Source organism: Petromyzon marinus, chromosome 66 (genome assembly GCF_048934315.1).
Source record: "Petromyzon marinus isolate PM22_M1 ecotype Great Lakes invasive population chromosome 66, UKy_Petmar_22M1.pri1.0, whole genome shotgun sequence".
NCBI classification, from domain to species: Eukaryota; Metazoa; Chordata; class Hyperoartia; order Petromyzontiformes; family Petromyzontidae; genus Petromyzon; species Petromyzon marinus.
The window spans coordinates 5,155,212-5,170,298 of NC_133732.1; the positions used below are offsets into that span (position 1 = coordinate 5,155,212).

The 15,087-nt window shown below is 52.7% G+C and overlaps 1 protein-coding gene across 1 annotated transcript in view; it reads left to right on the plus strand.

Moving 5' to 3' along the window:
• Nucleotides 1-15,087, plus strand: part of LOC142906529 (E3 ubiquitin/ISG15 ligase TRIM25-like) — a 79,748-nt gene that overhangs the window by 22,105 nt on the left and 42,556 nt on the right. Inside the window, exons 7-9 of the mRNA XM_076054536.1 lie at nucleotides 2,469-2,632; nucleotides 3,478-3,754; nucleotides 3,887-4,089. Coding sequence (XP_075910651.1) covers nucleotides 2,469-2,632; nucleotides 3,478-3,754; nucleotides 3,887-4,089 — 644 coding nt within the window. The remainder of the gene's footprint in view (nucleotides 1-2,468; nucleotides 2,633-3,477; nucleotides 3,755-3,886; nucleotides 4,090-15,087) is intronic.

The window sequence follows — 15,087 nt, forward strand, 5'->3', positions numbered from 1 at the left end:
CCCACAGACTCATCACACACAGACACCCACAGACTCACTACACAGAGACCCACAGACTCACCACACAGAGACCCACAGACTCACCACACAGAGACCCACAAACTCACCACACAGAGACCCACAGACTCACCACACAGAGACATCCACAGACTCACCACACAGAGACACACAGACTCACGACACATAGACACACAGACTCACCACACAGAGACCCACAGACACTACACAGACACCCATAGACTCACCACACAGAGACACCCACAGACTCACCACACAGAAACACGCACAGACTCACCACACAGAGACACACAGACTCACCACACAGACACCCACAGACTCACCACACAGAGACTCACAGACTCACCACACAGAGACACACAGACTCACCACACAGACACCCACAGACTCACCACACAGAGACCCACAGACTCACCACACAGAGACCCACAGACTCACCACGCAGAGACCGACAGACTCACCGCACAGAGACACCCCACAGACTCATCACACAGAGACCCACAGACTCACCACACAGAGACCCACAGACTCATCACACAGAGACCCACAGACTCACCACACAGAGACCCACAGACTCACCACACAGAGACCCACAGACTCACCACACAGAGACCCACAGACTCACCACACAGAGACACCCACAGACTCACCACACAGAGACCCACAGAATCACCATACAGAGACCCACAGACTCATCACACAGACACCTACAGACTCACCACACAGAGACTCACAGACTCACCACACATAGACCCACAGACTCGCCACACAGAGACACCCACAGACTCACCACACAGAGACACCCACAGACTCACTACACAGAGACACCCACAGACTCACCACACAGAGACACCCACAGACTCACCACACAGAGACACCCACAGACTCATCACACAGAGACCCACAGACTCACCACACAGAGACACCCACAGACTCACCACACAGAGACCCACAAACTCACCACACAGAGACACCCACAGACTCATCACACAGAGACCCACAGACTCACCACACAGAGACACCCACAGACTCACCACACAGAGACCCACAGACTCACCACACAGAGACCCGCAGACTCACCACACAGAGACACCCACAGACTCACCACACAGAGACCCACAGACTCACCACACAGAGACACCCACAGACTCATCACACAGAGACCCACAGACTCACCACACAGAGACACCCACAGACTCACCACACAGAGACCCACAGACTCACCACACAGAGACACCCCACAGACTCACCACACAGAGACCCACAGACTCATCACACAGAGACACCCACAGACTCACCACACAGAGACCCATAGACTCATCACACAGAGACACCCACAGACTCACCACACAGAGACCCACAGACTCACCACACAGAGACCCACAGACTCACCACACAGAGACACCCACAGACTCACCACACAGAGACCCACAGACTCACCACACAGAGACCCACAGACTCACCACACAGAGACACCCACAGACTCACCACACAGAGACCCACAGACTCACCACACAGAGACCCACAGACTCACCACACAGAGACACCCACAGACTCACCACACAGAGACCCACAGACTCACCACACAGAGACACCCACAGACTCACCACACAGACACCCACAGACTCACCACACAGAGACACCCACAGACTCACCACACAGAGACCCACAGACTCACCACACAGAAACACCCACAGACTCACCACACAGAGACACGCACAGACTCACCACACAGAGACACCCACAGACTCACCACACAGAGACACCCACAGACTCACCACACACAGACACCCACAGAGACACCCACAGACTCACCACACAGACACCCACAGACACCCACAGACTCACCATACAGAGACACCCACAGACTCATCACACACAGACACCCACAGACTCACTACACAGAGACCCACAGACTCACCACACAGAGACCCACAGACTCACCACACAGAGACCCACAAACTCACCACACAGAGACCCACAGACTCACCACACAGAGACATCCACAGACTCACCACACAGAGACCCACAGACACTACACAGACACCCATAGACTCACCACACAGAAACACCCACAGACTCACCACACAGAAACACGCACAGACTCACCACACAGAGACACCCACAGACTCACCACACAGAGACACCCACAGACTCACCACACAGACACCCACAGACTCACCATACAGAGACACCCACAGACTCACCACACAGAGACACCCACAGACTCACCAAACAGACACCCACAGACTCACCATACAGAGACACCCACAGACTCATCACACACAGACACCCACAGACTCACCACACAGAGACCCACAGACTCACAGAGACACCCACAGACTCACCACAGACTCACCACACAGACACCCACACAGACTCACCACACACAGTGACACACCCCACACAGACTCACCACGCAGCGGTACCACCGCCTCCGCCCCTCCCAGATGGATGCACGCCCACCCTGAACCCGGACACGGCCCACCCGCGGCTCGCCATCTCCGACGACCTCCTCACGGCCACGTGGACCCAGCAGGAGCAGCCCCCCCGGGGCGCGGGCCTGGAGGTCCGCGATCCTCCGGAACGCTTCCACGACACGTGGTATCCCCAGGTCGGTGACCGGCCGATGGTCGGCAAGCGGCCGAGTTGACCCCCCTCAGGGGGTCGAGGGGTGCGGTTCCGGAGGACGTCGGGAGGTTTGGCCGGGGGGCCGCTCCCTCCTCCGTACCCCCCCCCCCCCCACCCGCCCCCGTGGAATTTCGTAGCGCGGCACGGGAGCCGAGATGTCGGCGACCTCGCCCGGTGCGCGGGAGGTCGCTGTACGGGGGGGTGGTGGTGGTGGTGGTGGTGCCTGGTGAAGCAAAACGAAGTTGTTGTTTTTTTTTAGTTTTTCGAGCGTTTTCGCTTCTGGGTGGTTGCTGGTACCTCGGTGCGGTCCGAGATGAATCTGACTTAGATCATCAATTCGTGTTTTTAATCATCATTATTGTTGTTATTATTATTCTTGTTTGGTTCTTTCGGTAAAGTCACCGCCACGTAGAGAATGAGAATAAAATAATAAGAAATTGATAAAATAAAATGACACAATACAATTCGCACGACGTTTCGGCCACAAGGGGATGAGACTGTCCTCCAGACAGTCTCGTCCCTTCACCTGATGAAGGCCGCTTGTGTTGTGGCCGAAACGTCGTGAGAATTTTATCGTGTTATTTTATTTAATCAATTTCTTATTATTTTATTCTCATTCTCTACGTGGCGGTGACTTTACCGAAAGAACCAAAGGAGGTGAATCCTTGCAAGTCACGAAAGCTTCAAATCGAAATTATTATTATTGTTATAAAGTGCCGCTTCTTCTTAACCCCCCCACACCCCCCCACCACCCACCCCCCCCACCACCCCCCCCACCACCACTCCCCCCACCACCCCCCGCCACCACCACCCCCCCCCCACCGCTAGGCGCTGTGCTCCGAGTCCTTCTCGTCCGGCCGCCACTACTGGGAGGTGGCCGTGCCGGCCGCCGGCCGCTGGCTCGTCGGCGTCGCCTACGGCTCGCTGGCGCGCCAGGAGCGGTGCACGCTCGGCATGAACTCCTCCTCCTGGTGCCTGCAGGGCGAGCCCGGGGCCCTGGTCGCGTGGCACGCCGGCGCCGAGACGGCCGTGGAAGCCGGCGGCGGCGGAGGCGGCGGAGGCGGCGGAGGCGGCGGAGGCGGCGGAGGCATCGGAGGCGGCGGAGGCGGCGGAGGCGGCGGAGGCATCGGAGGCGGCGGAGGCGGCGGAGGCGGCGGAGGCGGAGGAGGCGGCGGAGGCGGCGGCGGAGGCCACCGGCCGGGGGATCGGGGCCGGCGTGCGGGTCGGCGGCGGGGAGCGGAGGCCGTGGGGACGGTCGGCGTCTACGTGGACTGGGAGGCCGGGCGGCTGTCCTTCTTCGGATGCGGCGGCGGCGACTCGTTGAGGCCGCTCCATTCGTTCGGCGCGGCCTTCTCGCGGCCGCTGCACCCGGCCGTGGGCGTCGCCTGGAGCGGGAGCGTCTACCACGCGGGGGCGGTCGGCTCGGTGTCCATCGTGAAGGTGGTGGACAAGCGATGAGCACCACAACCACCACCACCACCACCCACCGCAACGCTCCCCATCACCGCACCGAACCTGAGAACCGGGGAGCTCCGGCGACGATCCCTCATTGGCGGTTCGGTTTGGTGGCGTGCGGTACGTGGTGGTGTGAAGAGGGAGGGGGGGGGGGGAATTGGTGGGGGGAATTGGTGGGGGGAGATGAGAAGTGGGGTTCGTGGTGTGAAGAGAGGAGATTGGTGGGGGGAGGTGAGGAGACGCGGTTCGTCGTGGTTCGTCGTGGTGTGAAGAGAGGGGCGGGAGATTGGTGGGGGGAGATGAGACGCGGTTCGTGGTGGTGTGAAGAGAGAGGGGGAGATTGGTTGGGGGAGATGAGGAGACGTGGTTTGTGGTGTGAAGAGGGGCGGGATTGGTGGGGGGAGATGAGATGCGGTTCGTGGTGGTGTGAAGAGAGAGGGGGAGATTGGTGGGGGGAGATGAGATGTGGTACGAGGTGCGGGATGAGGAGGAAGGAATGAGGGGAGGGAATGGGAGAGGGGGTTGTGGCATTAAGAGGGGAATGTTGGCAGGAGTCGTGAAAAGGAGCTGTGGATGAAGGAGAGAGCTGTGGATGGAGGGAGCTGTGGGTGAAGGAGAGAGCTGTGGATGAAGGAGAGAGCTGTGGATGAAGGAGAGAGATGTGGATGAAGGAGGGAGCTGTGGATGAAGGAGAGAGCTGTGGATGAAGGAGAGAGCTGTGGATGGAGAGCTGTGGATGAAGGAGGGAGCTGTGCATGAAGGAGAGAGCTGTGAATGAAGGAGAGAGCTGTGGATGGAGAGCTGTGGATGAAGGAAGGAGCTGTGCATTAAGGAGAGAGCTGTGGATGAAGGAGAGAGATGTGGATGGAGGAGAGAGCTGTGGATGAAGGAGAGAGCTGTGGATGAAGGAGAGAGCAGTGCATGAAGGAGAGAACTGTGGATGAAGGAGAGAGCTGTGGATGAAGGAGAGAGCTGTGGATGAAGGAGAGAGCTGTGGATGAAGGAGAGAGCTGTGGATGAAGGAGAGAGCTGTGGATGGAGAGCTGTGGATGAAGGAGGGAGCTGTGCATTAAGGAGAGAGCTGTGGATGAAGGAGAGAGATGTGGGTGAAGGAGACCGATGTGGATGAAGGAGAGAGCTGTGGATGAAGGAGAGAGCTGTGGATGAAGGAGGGAGCTGTGCATTAAGGAGAGAGCTGTGGATGAAGGAGAGAGATGTGGGTGAAGGAGAGAGATGTGGATGAAGGAGAGAGCTGTGGATGAAGGAGAGAGCTGTGGGTGAAGGAGGGAGCTGTGGGTGAAGGAGAGAGCTGTGGATGAAGGAGAGAGCAGTGGATGAAGGAGAGAGCTGTGGATGAAGGAGAGCTGTGGATGAAGGAGGGAGCTGTGGATGAAGGAGAGAGCTGTGGGTGAAGGAGAGAGATGTGGATGAAGGAGGGAGCTGTGGATGAAGGAGATAGCTGTGGGAGGAGAGAGCTGTGGATTAAGGAGAGAGCTGTGGATGAAGGAGGGAGCTGTGGATGAAGGAATGGAGCTGTGGATGAAGGAGAGAGCTATGGATGAAGGAGAGAGCTGTGGGTGAAGGAGAGAGCTGTGGATGAAGGAGAGAGCTGTGGATTAGGAGAGAGCTGTGGATGAAGGAGGGAGCTGTGTGATGGGAGGTGGAATAAAAGGCGCAGAACATTTGGACCTGTCTCCGCGTGTTGGTGCGGAAATTCCGCGCTACATTTACGACGCTTGTGATTTGACAAATGGTTTTGCGATGTTGCCGGAGCAACGGTGCGCACACAATATTAACAATAAAAACTGCTCAACGCATTCCACATTAATGACGCGAAGGGCCCGTTGCCCGAAACATCGCCCGTCATTATTATTTCACAGGGCGACTTCTGGTGACCAAAAGTGATGGTTCCTGATCAGACCATGTGGGAGGAATGTCAATTACAGCTCCATGACCTCCTCTACCACCAACACCACCACCTCCTGACCACACACACATCTAGACGTCATGTGGGGCTGATAGTAATCATACCCGCTCAGTCCGTGTGTACCCGCTCAGTCCGTGTGTTATCAGCTCAGTCTGTGTGTACCAGCTCTGTCGTGTGTACCAGCTCTGTGTGTACCAGCTCAGTCTGTGTGTGTACCAGCTCAGTCCGTGTGTACCCGCTCTATCTGTGTGTACCAGCTCTGTCTGTGTGTACCAGCTCTGTCTGTGTGTACCCGCTCTGTCCGTGTGTACCAGCTCTGTCCGTGTCTACCCGCTGTGTGTACCCGCTCTGTCTGTGTGTACCAGCTCTGTCTGTGTGTACCCGTTCTGTCTGTGTGTACCAGCTCTGTCTGTGTGTACCCGCTCTGTCTGTGTGTACCAGCTGTCTGTGTGTACCTGCTCTGTCTGTGTGTACCCGCTCTGTCTGTGTGTACCCGCTCTGTCTGTGTGTACCAGCTCTGTCTGTGTGTACCCGCTCTGTCCGTGTGTACCAGCTCTGTCCGTGTCTACCCGCTGTGTGTACCCGCTCTGTCTGTGTGTACCCGCTCTGTCTGTGTGTAGCCGCTCTATCTGTGTGTACCCGCTCTGTCTGTGTGTACCAGCTCTGTCTGTGTGTACCAGCTGTCTGTGTGTACCCGCTCTGTCTGTGTGTACCAGCTCTGTGTGTACCCGCTCTGTCTGTGTGTAGTCGCTCTGTCTGTGTGTAGTCGCTCTGTCTGTGTGTAGTCGCTCTGTCTGTGTGTACCAGCTCTGTCTGTGTGTACCCGCTCTGTGTGTAGCAGCTCTGTCTGTGTGTACCAGCTCTGTGTGTACCAGCTCTGTCTGTTTGTAGCCGCTCTGTCTGTGTGTACCAGCTCTGTGTGTACCAGCTCTGTCTGTGTGTAGCCGCTCTGTCTGTGTGTACCCGCTCTGTGTGTACCAGCTGTCTGTGTGTACCCGCTCAGTCTGTGTGTACCCGCTCTGTGTGTACCAGCTCAGTCCATGTGTACCCGCTCTGTCTGTGTGTAGCCGCTCTGTCTGTGTGTAGCCGCTCTGTCTGTGTGTACCAGCTCTGTGTGTACCAGCTTTGTCTGTGTGTACCCGCCCTGTCTGTGTGTACCCGCTCTGTGTGTATCCGCTCTGTGTGTACCAGCTCAGTCTGTGTGTACCCGCTCAGTCTGTGTGTACCAGCTCTGTCTGTGTGTACCAGCTCTGTCTGTGTGTACCAGCTCTGTCTGTGTGTATCCGCTGTCTGTGTGTACCAGCTCTGTCTGTGTGTACCCGCTCTGTGTGTACCAGCTCTGTGTGTACCAGCTCTGTCTGTGTGTACCCGCTCTGTCTGTGTGTACCCGCTCTGTCTGTGTGTACCCGCTCTGTCTGTGTGTACCAGCTCTGTCTGTGTGTACCCGCTCTGTGTGTACCAGCTCTGTGTGTACCAGCTCAGTCCGTGTGTACCAGCTCTGTCTGTGTGTACCCGCTCTGTCTGTATGTACCAGCTCAGTCTGTGTGTACCAGCTCAGTCCGTGTGTACCAGCTCTGTCTGTGTGTACCAGCTCTGTGTGTACCAGCTCAGTCTGTGTGTACCAGTTCTGTCTGTGTGTACAAGCTCTGTGTGTACCCGCTCTGTGTGTACCAGCTCTGTCTGTGTGTACCCGCTCTGTCTGTGTGTATCCGCTCTGTCTGTGTGTACCAGCTCTGTCTGTGTGTACCCGCTCTGTGTGTACCAGCTCTGTGTGTACCAGCTCTGTCTGTGTGTACCCGCTCTGTCTGTGTGTACCCGCTCTGTCTGTGTGTACCTGCTCAGTCTGTGTGTACCAGCTCTGTCTGTGTGTACCAGCTCTATCTGTGTGTACCCGCTCTGTGTGTACCAGCTCTGTGTGTACCAGCTCAGTCCGTGTGTAGCAGCTCTGTCTGTGTGTACCCGCTCTGTCTGTGTGTACCAGCTCTGTCTGTGTGTACCCGCTCTGTGTGTACCAGCTCTGTCTGTGTGTACCCGCTCTGTCTGTGTTTACCGCTCTGTCTGTGTGTACCAGCTTTGTCTGTGTGTACCCGCTCTGTCTGTGTGTACCCGCTCTGTCTGTGTGTACCCGCTCTGTCTGTGTGTACCAGCTCTGTCTGTGTGTACCCGCTCTGTCTGTGTGTACCAGCTCTGTCTGTGTGTACCCGCTCTGTCTGTGTGTACCCGCTCTGTGTGTGTGTGTACCCGCTCTGTGTGTGTGTACCAGCTCTGTGTGTACCCGCTCTGTCTGTGTGTACCCGCTCTGTCTGTGTGTACCCGCTCAGTCTGTGTGTACCCGCTCTGTCTGTGTGTACCCGCTGTCTCTGTGTGTACCCGCCCAGTTCGTGTGTACCCACTCAAGTCCGCGTGTACCCGCTCAAGTCCGCGTGTACCAGCTCTGTCTGTGTGTACCCGCTCTGTGTGTACCCGCTCTGTCTGTGTGTACCCGCTCAGTCCGCGTGTACCCGCTCAAGTCCACGTGTGTACCCGCTCAAGTCCACGCGTGTACCCGCTCAAGTCCACGCGTGTATCAGCTCAGCTCGCCTGTACCCGCTCAAGTCCACGCGTGTACCAGCCCAAGTCCACGCGTGTACCAGCCCAAGTCCACGTGTACCCGCTCAAGTCCACGCGTGTACCCGCTCAAGTCCGTGTGTACCAGCCCAAGTCCACATGTACCCGCTCAAGTCCATGTGTACCCGCTCAAGTCCACGTGTGTACCCGCTCAGGTCCGTGTGTACCCGCTCAAGTCCGTGTGTACCCGCTCAAGTCCACGTGTGTACCCGCTCAGGTCCGTGTGTACCAGCTCAAGTCCACGTGTGTACCCGCTCAAGTCCACGTGTGTACCCGCTCAAGTCCACGTGTGTACCCGCTCAGGTCCGTGTGTACCAGCCCAAGTCCACGCTTGTACCCGCTCAAGTCCGCCGAACAGATTTCAGGGGAGACCCTCCATCGCGCCGGATGCCGCGCGCAAACTCGCTTAAAAAATACACTTTTATTTCGCATTTACACGCTGGACGCGCACGGATGGGGCTCTGCTCGTGCCCGTAACAGAAGCCCCCGACAGCCACGCGGCACCGACGCTCCGTTTCGTTTCGGCGAAAAGTCCGCGGCAGGCATGAAGTAAAATCGAATCAAATCACGACGCTCGTATCACTGCCCGGAACGCCGCGATTTCAGCCATTTCACGCGACACCTGCTTCGCCAACTTCGCCCAAAAAAGAAACCCAAAGAAAAAAAAAAAGAAGAAAGTACCGCATCCATGCCGTCAACGACAAAAACTTCTAAATCTAAAAGATGCGCCCTCTCTCGATTGTAAAAAAAAAAACGTCCCCAAGGTCCGGGTTCGACGCTCCACGGCAAAATGGCGTTTCCCGCCGGTCAAGCGGTTACGCGTAGGTAAGTAAAAAAAATACAAAAAAAATAATAAAGGGTGGCGGTTTCTCGTAGCTCTCGAGCGACTTCGGCCGCCGCTCCCGCTTAGTGCCGTGACCTTGCGGCGGTGGATAGAGGATCGTGCGTGGGCCCCCCAACCCACCCCCCCGCCCCCCAAAGACCCCGAGAGAGCCATGCCGGCGGGAGCTCCGTGCTCCCGCCGGCAGTCTCCACCCCAACTGGATTTGGTTTTGGGCGAGAGGCACACCGCCCGCCCGCCCGCCTGCCCCACCCCATAGGGCACCAACAATGCGACACGCCGCTCAGGGGAGGGGGGCTCCCACGGAAGGTGGGAGCCCCCCCCCCACTGAGCGGACTGAGCACGTTGTCGTCGGCGGGCGAGTTGGGGCAGGTCGCTCGAGGACACGCTGGGACATTACCGCGACCGTCACCTGCCAAAAGCTGCGAGAGCTCAAGCCTCGGCAGGTTCATGCCGCAACGCCAGGGCCGCAAAAAAAACTGGGCCTCGCGAAACTCCAAGCGACCCCCGAAGAAGAAGCAGAACGATGGAGAAATAAAAAAATAAAAAAACCGTAATGAAATAAAATTCGCCCCCCCCCCACCCCGACAAGACAAAAGTGGCCCTCTTCAGGTGAAGTAGAAACAGAAACTTCCGGGGCGACGGCGCTTCTAATGGACGCTGTCGAGCCGGGGGACCGCGTCTTTGAAAGCCGTGCGGGCGGAGTTGCCGTGCGGGTTAGCAAACCGCGGAGGCCAGAAAATCAGGAGGAGCGGTTGCGGAGACAACGGTCAAGCCGAAGAGTCCGGTCAGACGAAGCCGCCGTAAAGCGACAGGGCGCCGCGGCCATGCAGCCGTGCACGAGGTTCAAGGCGGAGAGAGCTCCCCGCTGTAGTCTCGTGACCCCCTAGGGGGTGAAGAAGAGGGACAAGTAGGGCCCGGGGCCAGGGGCTAGGGGCCCAGGGGCCCAGGGGCCCAGGGGCCAGGGGCCAGGGGCCCTGGGGCCAGGGGCCAGGGGCCCAGGGGCCCAGGGGCCCAGGGGCCAGGGGCCCAGGGGCCAGGGGCCAGGGGCCAGGGCCATGCACTGGGCTCGCAGTGGCACAGGAGGCGACTCGCAGTCGTGGTTGCGGGAGGCTTCACGCGACGACCCATACTTCTATCCACGACGGAGGCTGGTTGTTTTTTGTTGTTGTTTTTGTTGTTGTTGTTGTTGTTGTTGTTGTTTTTGTTGTTGTTGTTGTGGGGGTTAAGAAGATGGCATGGTTGCAAACGCGTCCCCGTTAAGCCAAGTAGCCCGATGATGATGATGATGCCGATGATGATGATGACGCTGGCTGTGAGTAACTTGGTGAAGGGTAACGGTACTCGAGCTGCAAGTGTGTTGTGGGTTTTACTCTCCAGCACAAAACCGGCGAGTCGGTTTCACACGGAGCAGTAGGCTTTCGCGACCAATGTCATCCACGAGAGGTTTTTTTTGAGGGGGTTGGATCACGTAAATGTGCGCGCAAAAATCTGTGTGCTGTACTAGTATACTACAGTATACACTACACTATACACTACTATACACTACACACTAGTGCTGTACTAGTATACTACACTATACACTACTATACACTACACTATACACTACTACACTATACACTACACTAGTGCTGTACTAGTACACTACACTATACACTAGTGCTGTACTAGTATACTACACTATACACTACACTATACACTACTATACACTACACTACACACTAATGCTGTACTAGTATACTACACTATACACTACTACACTATACACTATGACACTATACACTACACAATACACTACTATACAATACACTATACACTACATACTACACTATACACAACACTATACACTAGTGCTGTACTAGTATACTACACTATACACTACACTATACACTAGTGTTGTACTAGTATACTACACTATACACTACACTATACACTACACTATACACTAGTGCTGTACTAGTATACTACACTATACACTAGTGCTGTACTAGTATACTACACTATATACACTACACTAGTGCTGTACTAGTATACTACACTACACACTACACTATATACACTACACTAGTGCTGTACTAGTATACTACACGACACACTACACTATATACACTACACTAGTGCTGTACTAGTATACTACACTACACACTACACTATATACACTACACTAGTGCTGTACTAGTACACTACACTATACACTAGTGCTGTACTAGTACAGTACACTATACACTACACTATACACTACAGCTGTACTAGTATACTACACTATACACTACACTAGTGCTGTACTAGTACACTACACTATACACTAGTGCTGTACTAGTACACTACACTACACACTACACTATATACACTACACTAGTGCTGTACTAGTATACTACACTATACACTACACTATATACACTACACTAGTGCTGTACTAGTATACTACACTACACACTACACTATATACACTACACTAGCGCTGTACTAGTATACCACACTATACACCAGTGCTGTACTAGTATACTACACTACACTATACACTACACCAGTGCTGTACTAGTGACGAATTGGCAACACGTTCTGTTCACGTGACACAACCCTTACACGAGTTGGCCGTGTCGGTGGCCGTGTCGGCGGCGGCTTTAACGGCGCGTTTTATGTTCATGCGACCTAACCCCAAAAAGCAGCCTCCATCGTGCACCACGTGACCGGATTTCTGAGGAGTCGTGCCATCGCCATCGTCTTCACTTGTCCACCGCCACCGTCCGTACGTACGTACACACCACCGTACGTACGTACACACCGCCACCGTGCGTACACACCGCCAACGTACGTACGTACACACCGCCAACGTACGTACACACCGCCAACGTACGTACGTACACACCGCCAACGTACGTACACACCGCCAACGCACGTACACACCGCCAACGTACGCACATACACACCGCCAACGTACGTACACACCGCCACTGTACGTACGTACATAGCTATTTCTGTGACCAGTCACAAGCTAATCACTCAGCCATTTCAATGCTAAATTATATGCTAATTCCTTTGTCAAGGCGCTTTGTTTCCTCTCACACAGCTTAAAGGCCGTGATCTGAACGTGGCTCTTTCACTCCAGCGCTGTCCTACCAGACAGTCTCGTCCCTTCACCTGATGAAGGCCGCTTGTGTTGTGGCCGAAACGTCGTGAGAATATTATTGTGTTATTTTATTTTATCAATTTATTATTTTATTCTCATTCTACGTGGTGACTTTACCGAAAGAACCAAAGAAGATAATAATATATTGCTATGCTATGTAAATAAAAACAGCAGTTTGCTAAACCTTGGCCACATTGTCTGGACTTGTCTTCATATAAATTAACGCATATTTATTTTCTTGATTTAAAGCTTTCGTGACTGAAGGGATTCCATATTCTTGGTTCTTCAGGTTAAAGTCACCACCGCGTAGAAGGGAAACAATAAAATTATAAAAAATATAAAACAATAAAATGATTGTAAAACAATACAATTATTATTCTTGGTTCTCTCGGTAAAGTCACCACCACGTAGAAGGGAAACAATAAAATAATAAAAATATAAAACAATAAAATAATAAAAATATAAAACAGTAAAATTCTCACGACGTTTCGACCACAAGGCATAGAAGCAATCATCATCAGGTGTGAAAACCCACACCCATAGAAGGGAAACAATAAAATAATAAAAAATATAAAACAGTAAAATAATAAAAATATAAAACAATAAAATAATAAAAATATAAAATAATAAAAATATAAAACAGTAAAATAATAAAAATATAAAACAATAAAATAATATAAATATAAAACAATAAAATAATTAAAATATAAAACAATAAAATAATAAAAATATAAAACAATAAAGTTATCACGACGTTTCGGCCACAACACAAACAATCATCATCATCATCGCACCTGATGAAGTTTAATGTGACATCTGACACAATCTGACACAATAACAACATCATCATCACACCTGATGATGATTGCTTCTTGTGTTGCTGTCGAAACGTCGTGAGAATTTAATCGTTTTATATTTTTATTATTTTATTGTTTCCCTATCTACGCGGTGGTGACTTTACCGAAAGGACCAACAATATGATCCCTACATTTTGATTTAAAGCTTTCGTGACTGCAGTAATTCATATTCTTAGCTCTTTCGGTAAAGTCACCACGTTGAAGGTTAAACAATAAAATAATAAATATATTCTTAGCTCTTTCAGTAAAGTCACTTTGAAGGTTAAACAATAAAATAAAAAATATAAAACAATACTTTTTATTATTTATTTAAGAGCTAAGAATATGAACATGATCCCTGTTTAACACGTAGTAGGCTTTCGCGACCAATATTATTCACGATAAAGGTGTCTTTGGGTTCGATCGCGTTTATTTATAAATGTGTCATAACTCTCCACCACCCGACACGGCCAATCAGCAACAAAAAAAAGCGTCACGTTGACAAAAAGACAAAATAGTTCACTACTTTAGCCCCATACCGGTGTGTTGTTGAAGAGTGAATCCACATCGTTTAAAATTCGAGTTGTATTGTGACGTTTCGCTCGTAATTGCATCCAGCATCATCGGGCAAATTCGCCAGAATGGTAAAGCCCTCTCCACTTGCAGTCACGAAGGCTTTAAATCGAAATTTCGCACAAATTTCTGCTCACGTGTTTGTGATTGTGGTTGTAGTTTATAAATCCGTAATCTCAACCACTGCGTACAATGAAACAAGAAATGGTTAAAAAAAGTTTAAAACAAACCAGAGCAATCTAGAAATAATACCACTATTAGACATTATTGTAAAAATAAAATAAAAATAAAAATGAATCTACCCCATCCCGTGCGTTGGTGAATATTAAAATATTTTAGGCAGGAAATTCGTTTTTAAAATTAAGATTTTTTAAGAAAAATTTTCTCTGGGTTTGGAACCCCCAGCGCCTCCCCAGACCCCCTGGAAGATTTCGTCCGCCCCAATGCGGACTCGGTGGATGGACTACGGCCTTGGATTTGGACATGCTGTGGTGCTGCTGTGGTGATAATCAAAGGGGAATGAAACAGCATCGCCTGTCTCGCTGATATGAGACAATCCATTGAAGGTGGAGGGGGGGGAGGGGGTGGAGGAGAGGGGCCGGTGTTAAATCATTATTCGATCCGCGGATCGATCGCCAATGGATCGACACGGCGATTAACCCGCAAACGACGATTCGGCCCGGTTTCTTTGATGGTTTATTTGTTTACGTTACGGATCGACTGAAGCATTATCGAGCAGTGGATAAAACCCCGGCTGATGACGACGATGATGGTGGTGGTGGAGGCTAGAGGAGGCCTCCATCCAGCAGTGGAGTGACCATGGCTGACGATGATGATGATGCCAGAGACCTGGGCAGGCCTCCATCCAGCAGCGGATAGACCATGGCTGATGATGATGGTGGTGGTGGTGGTGGAGGCTCAGGGTGGCCTCCATCCAACAGTGGAGTGACCATGGCTGATGATGATGATGATGGTGGTGGTGGCTTGGGGTGACCTCCATCCAGCAGTGGAGTGACCATGGCTGATGATGATGGTGGTGGTGGTGGCGGAGGCTCAGGGTGGCCTCCAT